Source organism: Aureobasidium pullulans, assembly GCF_000721785.1.
Source record: "Aureobasidium pullulans EXF-150 unplaced genomic scaffold scaffold_5, whole genome shotgun sequence".
Lineage (NCBI taxonomy): Eukaryota > Fungi > Ascomycota > Dothideomycetes > Dothideales > Saccotheciaceae > Aureobasidium > Aureobasidium pullulans.
In genome coordinates this window covers 1,345,862-1,359,585 of record NW_021941025.1, presented here as the reverse complement: position 1 = coordinate 1,359,585, position 13,724 = coordinate 1,345,862, and the positions used below count along the sequence as shown (strand labels likewise).

Genomic DNA, 13,724 nt, shown 5'->3' with positions numbered 1-13,724 from the left:
GTTTAAACGTGCTGGGATGATGTGCTGTCTCACATCTTTGTTTCTCCATAGCAAACAATCTAGACTTTCAACCATGACCATATATCTACTCAGCTCTCGGGCTTCCTGCTTTTCCAGCATAGACACTAAACACTGGACATCGTCAGCATCGACCATGGAGCCTCTATCGCCTTTCATATCACTTCCTAACGAGATCGTCACACAGATCTGCGAGCATCCAGATCTGAACAAGGACGACCTCATCGCCCTTCGCCTCACCTGCAAGGCCCACGGTGTTCACGATGCGGCCACCAAGGCTCTAGGCAGATACTTCCGCGACATCACCGTACTCTTCACACGTCACAGTTTCCAGACCTTGGTTGATGTCTGCGAGCATCCTGTCTTCGGTCGTTCTGTTCGCAGAATCATGCTGTCTTCCATCCGCTGTGGCAGAGACAACATACACCACAAGAGAGTTATCAATGCCTTGCTTGTGAAAACACATCCATATGGATACAATGACGGATTTCCAGAGGATCTGCGTAGGTACAAAGCAAAAAACTCTGCTACATGGCTAAAAACCCTTCACGACGTCTCGGTCAGGATCCAGTCCTACAACTCGCGTGCTCAAGACGAAGACGTATTTGCGAAGAGTGGCGACAGTCTTGTTCTACTTGTTCAAGCCTTTCAATCGTTGGCTCGTCTGGATTCATCTACGACTGTTGGATTGACCAATCAAGAGTGTCATGGTCTTGGCCGTGATCAGAGTTTCTGTGCTGAAGAAACCAATAATGAGGATGAACTATGGTTCAACGCGTTGGGGGATACGGCGGACATGATAGCGACTGCTTTGCTCCAGAGCGGGCTACTTGTCACAGAATTCAACATCGAAACGTGTCTCAACCTGATTTCCCGTGTTCCTGTCACCGAAGAAATTCTCAAAACCCAGGAAGTAACTACAAACGCTATGTTCTCTCGATTGAAGGAGATGCGTCTCGAACTGAATGAATTCACAACTTGCCTTGAGATGTTCAACGCGCCTGCTCTCTCAGCAATACTTGCAAGATCCACTCAACTCCGGAGTCTTCGTCTTGGGAGTCGCGAGCCTCCACGACACTACAGTAGCCTCCATACCTCGCGATTCTTACGGTCGATCTCTTCTTCTTACCTCGAAACACTCCATCTCTACCAACTTGAGCTCACAGAATCAAGCCTCGGACAACTCTTGGCCAAGACGTGCAAACTAAAGCGCTTGAGCATGCTGAATTGCATTATGTTCAAAGCTTCATGGATTTCGACAATGAAACAAATCAAGAACACACTTCCGGAACTTGACGATCTGCACCTTTTCAGTCTCACACCCTGTATGGTTCGGGCTATGCCAAGGCTATTGGAGGAGTATGAAGCTAAGCTCCTGTCAGTAATCAACGTGCGTGGTCATTCATGTATACAGTCACGTTTGGAAGAGACAATACAGAGCTATGAGACTTTTGCTGATGGGATATCGGTCATGCTCGTTGAAAGTGGAGATGATGACCCTTGGTAGTAGGTAATCGAAGCAATGAGGCAGCAAGATAAAATCGGAAAGACCGGGAGCACAATAGGTCTTGCCATAGGTGGATACCTAAGATGAAATAATTCAGATAAGCGAACATATTACTTTTGCCCAGCATAGTCCTCTGCCATATCATGTCACGCGATTATCCAGGTCTGTAGTATGTGTGTGATGAAGCGAAAGATGAAAAGCATGCGATGTCCTGTTCCGCTTTTGTCTTCTGATTGATACATTATAAGAAACTACGATGGAGAGCAAGTTCGCAGATGTAGAGGGCCTCAAGGTCCTGCTATACACAGCCATCGTCTTATTGTATCAAGAACTCAATTCCGTTAGCCTCGTGAATCCACCAATGCAAAGTTCATAACGATCACCTCCCCCGCTCTGAGACCTTAAATATCACAGATGAGAAAGTATTTTCCGATGCAACGAGTTGAGAAGCCGTAGAGAAAGTACATTACAATCGAGCTCTCTGCCTCCCTACAGGGCTCTCAAACTGACTGTCAAAATGCAAGATGTTTTTGATGATTGGGGAAATGTCCACTGAGAGCGAGTGCTTGTTCGGCTCTCTCTGGACAATCATCTCGGCGTGAAAATCATCTTGCCTTTTGACAAGTTTTCCGGTGATGATTGGGTGTCAGGGAGAGACCACAGGGGATTTTGGATCTGGTACCCACCTTCGCACCTTCCTTTCACTTTCCCAACCATCTCACTCGGGCCTCCGAAATCACAACAAAGTATTTTCACTCTCACTGCCTTGGCTCTATCTCATGTTCACACATGGAATAACCTTCTCTGCTACAACCACCATCGCCGTCCGTACGCGCATTCTTCACCATCAATACGCCAATCGATCAAGGTAGTCATCATCAGCACTCATCTGCGCCCTTTACAACAAGCTCACAGCAAGTCAGAAATACCGCCATTATGAATGCGCCCGCTTCATTCATCTCACTGCCTCCCGAGCTCGTCACCAAGATTTGCCGTGACTCTGACCTCGAGAAAAAAGATCTCATTGCACTCCGTTCCACCAGCAAAACTCAAGGCATTCATGCCTCTGCCACACAAGAATTCGCCAAAAGATACTTCAAAGAACTCCGCGTCATGTGGACTCCCTACAGCTTCTTGACGTTTTGCAAGATCTGCGAAAGTCCCGTCTTTGGTCCTCATGTCCGCACAGTCAAGCTTTCGTCTATCCGGATCGCCGTGCAAGACTTGTGGGACACCCTGGTGCAACATTATGGCTGGTCAAACTCGAGCTTCCCACAAGATCAGATCGATTTGTCGACGCAGAGGGCGAGGCAACACATTCGCCGATACAACATGGAGTTTGAGATGAAGAAACCGGCAAAGTCTGTTGACATCTTCAAGAAAGCTCTTTCTGCTCTGAAAGCTTACGGCAACTCGTTGGCACTTGCGATCTCTACCAACGAAGAAGGCTGTATCGGCGTAAACGATACTCTTACACCACTATCAATCGACGAGACTGTCGATCCTTCGCATTGGGACATCACTCTCGAAGACAGCATGGAATTCCTACTGGAAGCAGCTTCTGCCACAAATCTCGAAACCAAAGACCTTCGGATTGAGACGTGCTACTTCGGTGGATGTCTCTTGGCCTTTAGTTACGAGCACAATGACTCTACCGCACTATGGGCTGTCTGTCCTGGATTGCTCAAGCTCACAATCGAAGCCAACATCGCGGGCGATGCAGACGATCCTGTGATTGATGAACGATTCACGATGGCCTCTTTGCAGGAGTTGTTCTCGCATGCCACGAAGCTCAGTTCATTGGAGCTCGCCGGCAATCTCTTCAAGGATGCACCAGACCAATTTCGCCGTACTATGGAGTTTGTCAACGCATCCAGTCTCGAAGAAATCGTGCTTCATGTTGATCATACCACTGGAGACGGTATCCTCATCTTGCTCAAGAAGGCCAGCAAGACTTTGCGCCATCTCGATATCATTGCAGAAGAATTCACGGGCTCCTGGGTTTCAGTCGTGTGCTGGATAATGGACAACCTACCTGAGCTTACCTACCTCAGACTTCTTCTCCTTCCCAACATGACTTCCACCTCTTTCTCGGGCGCCGTTGAATTGGAAGGTTCCTATGAGATACAATCTGGTCTCCAAAAGCTGCTCCAGGAAGAGAAATTGAGAGAAGAAGAAGAAGATTTCTGAACGAGTCGAGGGTAGTAGTGCTTGAGGATCTGCATTTCGACGGTTCCAACCGCGCTCTTGCACTGGGACAAGGAACGAGGAGTCTATAAATAGGTTGGCTCCTATAACAAGATTAAACTAAATTGAACCAGACTGGAATAGATTATAATATTAGTTCTATTGTCTTAGCCTGACACGGTCGTCTGGACTATAATCCACTATCAATCCAAACTTCAAAAATTCAATTGTCTTTTGCCAACCGCTTCAAGTCTGAAATCATACCCACTGCCTTCACCTGTACACGCTCGTCCCGAGACCACGTCAATAATCGGTCGAGGCAAAGTCTGCTGGGGTGACATCATTGACCACGAACGACCCTGCCTTTCTGTAGGTGGCTTCTGCAACCTCGGTACCGTTCTGGACCATGTTGAACATATCAGCCTTTTGCGCAAGATGCTTCTGGCCACCTGTAGAGTCACAAAAGTCAGCGGACTGGATACGAGAACGAAACCGAGCATCAAGCAAAAGAAAAGCCAACCTTTAGTAGTCCAAGAAGCGTGCTCGAACTTGAAAGGGCTGTAGCCAGCAGTACGCTGTCCATCCAGACCAAATTTTGCAAAGGTCAAGTGAGATTCGATAACCCACTCGGCATTGTCCAGACACAGTGGAGTTGTCTGGTTGGTGTAGGGCGTGTGGGTCTTTTGACCAGTATGACGGTTGTGCAAGAGAGTGTAGCCGGAAATCTTGGAGTCGGCGACGATCTGAATGTTTATGGTGTCGCCTGCATGGATGGCAAAGTCTGGCAGCTGTTGCTGAGGTGAGGGGAACCATTCTGTCCAGGCGGAGTAGGTTGCGGTGGTGGTGCCGTTTTCCATTTCAGTGGCATAGCATGAGAATCCTGCAAAAACGTTTCAGCCTCCGGGCTCAGGAAGAGAGGTACATGAGAGTCAGGTAAAGTGCATGTGAAGGTGTGAAGAGAGATGGAGATGGAATAGGTTCTTTGCTCACCAGCTTGAAGAACGACATTGTTACAGGTGAGACCATCGATTCCGACCCAGCCGGATAAGGAGTACGGCACAGTCTTATAAGCAGGGGTTCCTGCCTTACACTCGGGAACCACGAGGTCGGCGCTTGCTTTGGTGATTCTTCCATTGTCTGTGTGGGCTCCACCGGCCCAGTTATTGGACACGAAAGCGCTGGATGAGGCACTCATGAGAAGCACATCTCGGATGACGCGGAACAAAACCATAGTCAAAGTTGCTAACAGGTATCTGGGTGGGAGCGTTGTTGGCCAATAGAGTCTTTGCGATGATGTGAAGTCGAAGATTGAATACCTTGGAGTAGGCACAATCTCTCAGCATTTATATACATGCGAGCATACAGAGTGATGACATATGCCCGATTATACTTAGACTCGTTACATCCATAACACGAAGAGTTGTCTCGAGGTTAAAGGTCCTGGATATACGAATCCATGACAACTAAGCAATTGATACAAGCGTTGCTCCGGGTCTCTAGTTTGTTGCTATCGCAAGCAGATGGAGGTCAATGGCTCGGGAATTCCGGGAATAACGCTGAGATCTCGTATTCAAGCATTCTGGGGCTCCCCGGCCGCTTTTCAGACGACACTGTTTGTCACCAGGTCTAGATTTTCGTCACATTAACGTTCAAAGCAGTTTTGAGTCTGCATTCCGGTGTTAGAGTTACGAAGACGTCGTATCTTGATGACGAGTATTCCAAGGTTTTTCGTCGCTTCCTGCTTGAGAGTGCAATGCTAGTCTCTGAATGTTCATGATGTTATGTTTGTGAGACTATTATAGTCTTCCTCCATCGAGTTGTGCAATCACCACTTTCCCAATCATACACATACCTTCCCACCGTAGTGCACCTCCACTTGGAGCTGTAAAGATGCAAGGAGATATTTGGTTCCAAAAGAACTTCCAGTGAAAGAGTCATCAAAGATTCACAATCCATGGTTCTCAGTGGACATGCTCCCAAAGTCGAATACCTTCTTGCATCTTGACAGATACAATCTGCAATGTCTTCGATGCAAGAGAGAGAGTATCATCTGTGCCCTTGATCGGATAACGTCCACCTTCATTCCGGTGTAGGTTCTTGCATCTCGCTGGTCTCTCACCAGCCAGGCACCCCCACTTGCACCCATCGAAATGCAAGAAGATTTTTGCGCTCCAAAAGAATGTCCAGTGAGAGCGTGGTTGACACGAGAGATAACATGACTCTCACTGGTCATTGATTCCAGATTGAATAGTCTCTTGCATGATAAGTGTATTCTGCGGCTGACGTCCGGGCAGGAGATAATAGCAGAGTATGGGTGAAGAGGTATGGCGCTTTCGATGGTGTTCGTGACTGCTTTGGAATGAGAAGCTCTTTGCATGTTAACCGATTCATATTGGATGATTTGCTGTTCTCCTGTTCATGTCCCTAGGTCTAAGCGAGGCCAATGAGGGAGAGATAAGTGGACTACCAACATGACACAGGCGAGAAGCTACAAGTTAATATCGTAGATGTTGCTCCCAGCGAATTTGCAATTCGCAGAAGATGAATCATCCTCAAAGTGTTGACTCGTACTCACAGTCCTGATAAAGACCTAAACTTCTCCTCGCAGTGGGTGAGGATAAAGTGTGCCCTCGGTAAGTTCGGACCACTTGGTTGTCAGTTCTGACTTGAAGTCAGCATGCCCTGATGTGCAAAATTGGCATCTCGGAAATATATCGACAGTCGCGATCGAGGCACGAAATCTCACCCTGTCCTTCGATGTGGAAGCTTCGCTTAGCACACATCGATCTCCTGCGACAAAATCCTTTGACAAACTTCCAGCGGTACGTTTGGCCAAGGTCAGAGGATCTGAAGGTGCGATTGTCGAGCCCAAAGTGGATCTCTGGCGCGCTACTGCACGACTTCCAGGACGCGTGAGACGGCGACCATGAACCACGCGCGCGGTGTCGACGGCGTCTTGGGGAGGGCGGGCTGCGGCGGCCGTCGGAGCCTCGGGTGTTTTCGCGCATATTAAATATCCCTCTTACGCGCATCTTGCAGGAAGAACGACTCCCATCATCATGATCTGATTAGCTGGTGTCGCTCTCGCCTGACGATGGATCTGAGACCGGGTATCCGCAAGCCGAGTGAGATTCGATGAAGCGACATCTCATGGCCTTGAGGCCTTCCGGGTTGGGGTCTCGGGTGGAAAGAGGCAACGACTTGTTCCTTCCTTGATGTCGTCCCAAGAAAATACGAACATCTACTGATCGCCGGCTGCCCGAGTGGTCCCCATCTCCATATTACCTGTCAGGGTACGAATTGATGAAGAACACGACTCGCTCACCCCATCCGGCCACTTCGAGCTTTGCTGGAGAAAAGGGTCTTCCGCATCGAGAACAGCCACAGAGGCACGCAACCACGTTTTTGCATCTTCTGGTGGCTGGAGCTCTGATCATCCTGAAAACTGACGGCAACGGCTGGAATCAATATAGGAGGACACAATCTCTTCGGAAGACGCACTCTTGGCCCAGATCTCGCCGTCGCCTTGCAAACGAAGATGCAGAGTCTATTTTATTGAACGAATGCGCTACAGCGCCCTTTTACGCATGGCCTCGCAATCCATCCCATATGTACGAAGCATTGCCGAGTAAGTTTTAGCGACGACATGTGCTTAGGCCACCAACATCCTCGCGTGTGGACTGCTTGATCAGCAAAAATCCAGCACGAACGTAGCCTCATGCAGATATAAAGCTAAGGTTACAGCCACGGAGCTGTCAAAATCCACAACAGTGGGACGGACCGGGAGGCTCACGCAATGCCGGAGCAAGTCAGTAAGAGGAGGAGAAGCGCCACGCGCCGACTACCAGCAAAGACCCAGTCTTTGATATGCACGTCCAACCCGAAACACCAACGCAGCAAGGCGGCCTCTTCTAACCACGAGATTTCAATCTGCAACAAGGGCCGATTGATTCACGATGGATCTTGGCTACTTTGCATCGCCAATCTCTCTGCCCTTTCTCGTCCTGACTCGCATGACCATACCATATCCCCTGCCACCTGGTCCCTCTTCTTCCCACACAATTTTAGTCATGACGACTAGTCTTTAAAGTAGCAGTCAAGCGCATAGTCCACGCAAGATCAGTTGAGTAGGGCCCATGAGTGGTCCTCACAACGACCCGGACATCAGAAAGGTCCCACCTAGATTGCTCACACTGCAGGCATTGGTAAATCCAGTTGGAAAAGGGTGCGTTTAGCTGACCGGTCTTTACGCTTGCCTCATCGTTCCCTGCATTTGAGTTTTGATATATGAAGTATCATGTCACTCTTGACGGCACTTTGATCTCGGTCGAGTACGGGTATGTTCATTGGTAAGAACTGGGAGGTCGTATAATTCTTTGCCTTTTTCCGCCGTCTAGTGATACCATTTTGGTTGCCCTTTCCGTGTCTTTTCAATATCCGCCCCACACCATGAGCGCATATTGACTCGCCAAAAGTTTCGAACCGACATTGTCAACCTGCAGCTGCAAGCCACGAAGGAAAAGACTCCGATCTACGATATAACAACTGAAGCCTTCCCTCCAGGCATTGGAGAGGACTTTGATCGTGGATGTCCCTTACTGTATTCATGGATCCTGCAGCTATAGCCAACGTTGGAAAATCGTCGCTCGCGCTCAAGGAGGCAGCGCTAGCGTTCATACCTCTTACATCTGTAGCGCTTTCATTGCGCATGTATGTCCGAATATTCATTGTTAAAGGATTTGGACTAGACGATGTTTTCCTGCTCGTCGCACAGGTGAGTACATAGACTCGCGGCAACAGCAGCCTTGCCAATAGATATAGTGACTGACTTCTTTAGGTTTTCTTCTTCGTTTTCTGCGGCATCGCTATCAAGCTGATCAATCTGGAACATGATCCATCGATGATCAAAGCCTTCTCGGGTAGTGCTAAGCAGGCATTTGCGGCGATTGAGAGCATCTACACGGTATGTTCTTTACTTGCCGAATTATGTTGTTGTGCTAATGTCTTTAGGATTCTGTTCTCTTCACCATCTTCTACGTCTTTTCGGTTGTCTTCTTGAAGATCTCGCTCGCCTTCTTCTATCTCCGAATTGTCATTCAACGATGGCAGAGGGTTGTGATATACATGACAGCTACTACGATGACTCTTTACGGCCTTGCATACTCCTTCACTTACTTGTTCCGATGCGGCTCGGACGTACATCATCAACTCGTGTACAGAGCTGCTGGGAAATGCATTCCGGATCATACACTACTAATCATGACATACGTCCTTGGAATCTTGGATACCCTGACCGATTTCGTTTACGCCTTCTTGCCGATCTACGTTTTGTGGAACTCAAACATGCCACTTGGAATGAAGTTCACAGCAGGCTTCTTACTCTGCATTGGATCTGTCAGTTCGATATGCGCTTTGGTCCGCGTAGCCACCCTAGCGAACTTGACATTGGATGTCAAATTCTTCAAACAAGCTGTTGAGACTGGACTCTGGAGCATCATCGAACCCGGTCTTGCGATAGTGGCTACATCACTCGCAGCATGCAGACCGCTTTGGAGGAAGGTTTCGGAAAGCAGCTCCACTGGCTCTCTCATCAAGAACACTTTCATGTTCAAATGGTCGTCGGCAAAGAGGAGTGGCATATCATCAAGCAGCAGTCAATCTCGCAGCGGCAAGGCGGTCAGCAGACCCAGTGGACTCGGCTTTGTGGAGCGCTCAGAGGCGAACAGAGGATTCAAAAAATTTAACGATGCCGAGTATGGTGTGTCAACGGCTACGGTCGCTGTCGGCGACGAGAGAGAGATGACGGAGTTGCAAGATCTTGGCAGGTTGGAAGCACAAGATGATTTCAGAGAAGAGGAGGAGGATAAGAAGTCGTTGGTCAGAGCCTCGATGACACCGAGTGAACGTCAAAGCAGGTCGAAGATCTTCAAGACGAGAGACGTCCGGGTGGATGTACGGACTGCTCCATGATGATGTCGTTTCGGACGTGTACACAACATAGATATGACCGTTTCCTTTGTCTTTAGTATAACGAACCTACCCTCAGATAGAACACCACAACTGCGCAAGCGTTACAACGAGTCGTTCCCAAACACTTGTAATATTGGTATACCTGTTGTCGCAATGCAAGAGTTGCTGACCAAAAGCTTCGAGCAGACCGGAGAGCGGAACAGCAACGCACAGACTTCATCCAGTCTTGGCACGGTAACAGCACCTCTCAATGCATATCCAAAGCGACAATTGAAGAGACGGCATATCTCACCACCCACACATCCACACAACAATGCTGCCAGCACGCTTCACCCGCAGCTGTCTGCGCACCTGCAAGGGCATTCACGCCCGCCCCTTCAGCACCACCCCCGCCGTCCTCGCCGACAACCCCATCCCGGCAAACGACCCCAAGAACCGCGACACACCCAGCCCCGTCAGCAGCACCAATGCCATGCCCTTGAGCAGTGAAGGCAACATGGACAAGCCCCTACAAGAGTCTGTTGCTGAGGGCGAGGAGCGTCGCGTCATGCAAGCGCCCAACCGCGAGACCGTTTGGAGTCGCAGCCAGCAGCCCAGAGAGAAGGCTATGGTTGGCCCTAGATTCGAGCAGATGATCATGTACGATCAGGTAAGAAACCTCCGAAAAACAACTCAGCACGACCAAAATTAGACAAAAGAGGAGGAATTGAAGTATTGGATATTTCTGGACGCGCGCGGGAGATGGATGAGATGGACGATACATACAAGAGAAGAAGCAATGGCTGATTGAACACCCATACAGCCTCGTCCCATGGCAGCCATCGAGCTCATCCACAAGCAACCCGTCAACTGGGTCAAGGAACGCACCGTCAAGTGCGACGGCGGCGGCGGTCCCCTCGGCCACCCTCGCATCTTCATCAACGTCGACAAACCTCAAATATGCTGGTGCACCTACTGCGGTCTTCCCTACGTAAGTTTCCACTCTTTCCTGTCTCCTCCCAAACCTGGACGTTTTCCAACAACATTTTACAGGCCAAGGAGTCCAACCGCAAGATGCTCGAGTCCCTCCCTTCGACCTCTTACCCTCTCAAGCCTACCGGTCATGAAGCAGAGGTTCCTCAGGGTTACCAGAGCAACACTGGCAAGCCTCTTGAACAGCGATGAATGTGATATACAACTTATTTCCCCCTTTCCTTTGAAGCCTCTCTTTCTCTATTTCCGTTGCAGTGTATATAAAAACCTCAACCATGCATGAAACCCGTTCAAAATCGAATCTTGTCCTTTCCGAACATGTGCTTTTTCGATTCGAATTGTGTTGCGAGAATGAAGGTTCCCGTCATGCGTGAGTTCTTCCCTATGGGCTAAGTTGTCACGAACACATTGTCTTCAACAGCGGAGATCACGTTTATAATATTTGCCTTTTGAAGCCTTGCAGCATCAAAGGGCATTTGTTCATTATATCATATGTCCACATCTGTGCTGACCAGCAGGACAGCCACTTCTTCTCCCAATCGTATCTCTCGAGCATCGAAGTCTTCCTTCCATTCAAGCCTTTTCACCCTGAATAGTAGCAACAACCTTTCTCTGATGCTTGCTAGCCCTGAACTCCAAGAACCAAATACCCTGCCAAGTGCCCGTTGCCAGCTTTCCATTTGTGATGGGGACGCTCACGGAAGCACCGATCAAAGCGGATTTGATGTGGGCGGGCATGTCGTCCAATCCTTCGGCCGAGTGGCGGTAGAGGTTTCCTTTGCGGTCTTCCGGGGCGATGCGGTCGAGGGCGTCGGACATGTCGTCGCTGGAAAACACCTCGAGTAAGCATTGATTCGGCAAGTAAGAAGAATGAGGCAGGAAGGGGAAGAAGAGGAAAGCAGTGGATGGGATGGATATAGGGAGTGCAACTTACCGAACATCCTCATCCCAGTTCTCGTTCAAAGACAAGGCGCAACTGGTGTGCTGAACAAACAGCTGCAAGATGCCGACTTTGTAATCCTTGATCTCTGGCACCTTCTCCATCACTTGATCAGTGATGAGATAACTGCCTCTGCTCTTGGCAGGCAGGGTGAATTGCTTTTGCGTCCAAGACATGGTTGTGGTATGTGGTGTAGGTTGTGTCGGTGGTGGGGTAGATGCTGCCCAAGGAAGTAGCGAGCAACTGTAGCTGAGTAGTGTGAAGGGTGAAGCGAAGATTGGACCGATGAGACCGGGAAAGAAGGCGAGGATGAAGATGCCGAGGAGGACGGGGAAGTGGTATGCGTTTGTCGCGTGGGTGTTTGTGTTGGTGGGCATTTGATGATGATCGGATGGAAGTTTTGCGAGAGCCATGTGCCGACGTCATTGGTCTGATCTCGAGAGCCGCTTTCTTTCGGCGACGTCGGCTGCTGACCTTTCCTCCTTCATTCCTTCCTCTATCTACTGAAAGCACAACCACTGTCACGATATCGGCAATCACTTGGAAGGAGGTAAAGAAGCTTTTGAATTCGTGTGATATGGAACGCAGCAATAAGCGCTGGTCGCGTCCAAATTAGTTCGTGTTGTTACATGCGACGGCCGCTGTATGTTGTTCAAGCAAAAGGATTGCAGCAAAGCCAGAAAGAAAGAAAGCAGAAAATGAAAACCTCCATCGAAAAGAAGCAAACCCGAAAGCTTCTCATATAGTGTGCCAGCAAGTCCACTTTGGTTAGCTGTGTGTCTCTCTTTCCATCGTCTCATCATCTCCTCATCATTCCCTTATCCTGCCCTTGTCATCTCCCTCTCATCCTCCACGTCTCAGACTCCACGAAAGAGAAGGCCATGCCTCGGTGAAGAAGAAACGTCCTCCCGGGCAGGAATGCGATGGCTTCAGGTGCATCATCAAGACTTCTCAGGCTTGTCACGCACAAAGTATGCGTTGCCGTATCTAGGGTCGATCTTCCACTTTCCAGGCTGAAGGTCATCCTCGATGGTACGGAAATTGCGCAAAGTGTTGGTGTTGTCGGGCTCAATGACCCAGAACAGCTGGTCGGAAGAGGCGCCCTTAGGAACCATCTCGTTGGGCTTGTAGACGCCTTCCTTGTGAGCGATCTTGGCGTTGTCCTCGTCGACTTGCTTCTTGGTACGACCGACCCAGACACGATCCTTGGTGGCCTTGGGAGTAACGGTGCTGGCGGTCTCAGAGTTCATAGGAACGGGGTAGTTGGGCATGGCATAAGCGACTGGAACGGCGGTGCCGGGGAAGCCGAAGGGGTAAGCACCGTAAGTCATGCCAGCCATGGTGACTTGGGGAACGGCTGGAAGGGGTGCAGCCTTGGGAGAGGCGACCTTTTCAATGGTAGGAGGCTCAGAGATGGGACGAACTGATCTCTCACGTACACGCTCATGGGTGTAGTGATGGTAGTGTGCCTCTTCCTTCTTGGAGTGGGCTGAAGGAGCAACAACAGCCGGGGCGGGTGCTGGTGGAGGAGGGGCAGCCATGGCCTGCAGCTGCTGAGGAGGGTACATGTAAGTGTAGCCGGGCTGAGGATAGAGGGCGTATGCGATGGGCTGATGAGATGAAGGTAAGTTTTTTGCGCCAAAGATCTTTTGTCAAAAAAACTTACAACAGCGTCCTGAGGACCGGGCTCTCTCATAGGAACGTAACGGTAGGCGTTCTCTTGGTCGGACACCTCACTGTGACGGGTGTTGTTGGAGCGATTCGAGATGGATGACTTGGGAGCGATGGTCTCGGTAGGAACAGCGACACACTCGCGTCTCTTGCACCACTCCTCGTAAGTGAATCCGCCGGTTTCTTCCATTTTGCGCGACGGTCTGATTGGAACTGCGAGGAGGATTGGAGGTGGGCAGAGTTGATGAGAAGCGACTGGAAGTGAATGTTTGTGACGACGCTGGCTGCTTTTTTGAGTGTGAACGATTTCCTTCTCTTCGACACGCGGCGCGCTCTCGCTGTAACGCCGGCTATGGCGTCGGTGATGTCGGTGCTCGTCTGCCGATTGCCAATGTGCGCGAGAATGGAAATCGTCTTGGTCGTCGTCGCGGTAGTGGTTGTGGTTGTGGTATGTGTGAT

At 49.8% G+C, this 13,724-nt stretch overlaps 6 protein-coding genes across 6 annotated transcripts; 3 read left to right on the top strand and 3 right to left on the bottom strand.

Moving 5' to 3' along the window:
* The first annotated feature begins 912 nt into the window (after positions 1-912).
* On the top strand, positions 913-1,634 carry M438DRAFT_344150 (uncharacterized protein). The gene has a single exon (XM_029905146.1). It carries the CDS (start codon positions 947-949, stop codon positions 1,523-1,525), a length of 579 nt encoding a protein of 192 aa, XP_029762937.1. The 5' UTR covers positions 913-946; the 3' UTR covers positions 1,526-1,634.
* A 2,307-nt stretch (positions 1,635-3,941) lies between these two features.
* Positions 3,942-5,945, bottom strand: M438DRAFT_395907 (concanavalin A-like lectin/glucanase; the record flags this gene model as incomplete). Its single annotated transcript, XM_029909240.1, has 4 exons — positions 3,942-4,161; positions 4,233-4,592; positions 4,703-4,858; positions 5,849-5,945. The coding sequence occupies 4 exons, from the start codon at positions 5,943-5,945 to the stop codon at positions 4,016-4,018; spliced, it is 759 nt and encodes a 252-aa protein (XP_029762936.1). The 3' UTR covers positions 3,942-4,015.
* Positions 5,946-8,318: 2,373 nt separating this feature from the next.
* Positions 8,319-9,682, top strand: M438DRAFT_269898 (uncharacterized protein; the record flags this gene model as incomplete). Its single annotated transcript, XM_029900349.1, has 3 exons — positions 8,319-8,486; positions 8,550-8,675; positions 8,723-9,682. The coding sequence occupies 3 exons, from the start codon at positions 8,319-8,321 to the stop codon at positions 9,680-9,682; spliced, it is 1,254 nt and encodes a 417-aa protein (XP_029762935.1).
* A 290-nt stretch (positions 9,683-9,972) lies between these two features.
* Positions 9,973-10,896, top strand: M438DRAFT_344146 (lactobacillus shifted protein). Its single transcript, XM_029905145.1, has 3 exons — positions 9,973-10,331; positions 10,485-10,652; positions 10,715-10,896. The coding sequence occupies exons 1-3, from the start codon at positions 9,996-9,998 to the stop codon at positions 10,844-10,846; spliced, it is 636 nt and encodes a 211-aa protein (XP_029762934.1). The 5' UTR covers positions 9,973-9,995; the 3' UTR covers positions 10,847-10,896.
* Positions 10,897-11,047: 151 nt separating this feature from the next.
* Positions 11,048-11,953, bottom strand: M438DRAFT_315527 (UPF0047 domain protein). Its single transcript, XM_029902658.1, has 2 exons — positions 11,589-11,953; positions 11,048-11,480 (listed from the first exon to the last, which is right to left on the bottom strand). Exons 1-2 carry the CDS (start codon positions 11,768-11,770, stop codon positions 11,228-11,230), a joined length of 435 nt encoding a protein of 144 aa, XP_029762933.1. The 5' UTR covers positions 11,771-11,953; the 3' UTR covers positions 11,048-11,227.
* A 582-nt stretch (positions 11,954-12,535) lies between these two features.
* M438DRAFT_373258 (uncharacterized protein) lies at positions 12,536-13,455 on the bottom strand (the record flags this gene model as incomplete). Its single annotated transcript, XM_029908407.1, has 2 exons — positions 12,536-13,204; positions 13,261-13,455. 2 exons carry the CDS (start codon positions 13,453-13,455, stop codon positions 12,536-12,538), a joined length of 864 nt encoding a protein of 287 aa, XP_029762932.1.
* Between the last annotated feature and the right edge of the window lie 269 nt (positions 13,456-13,724).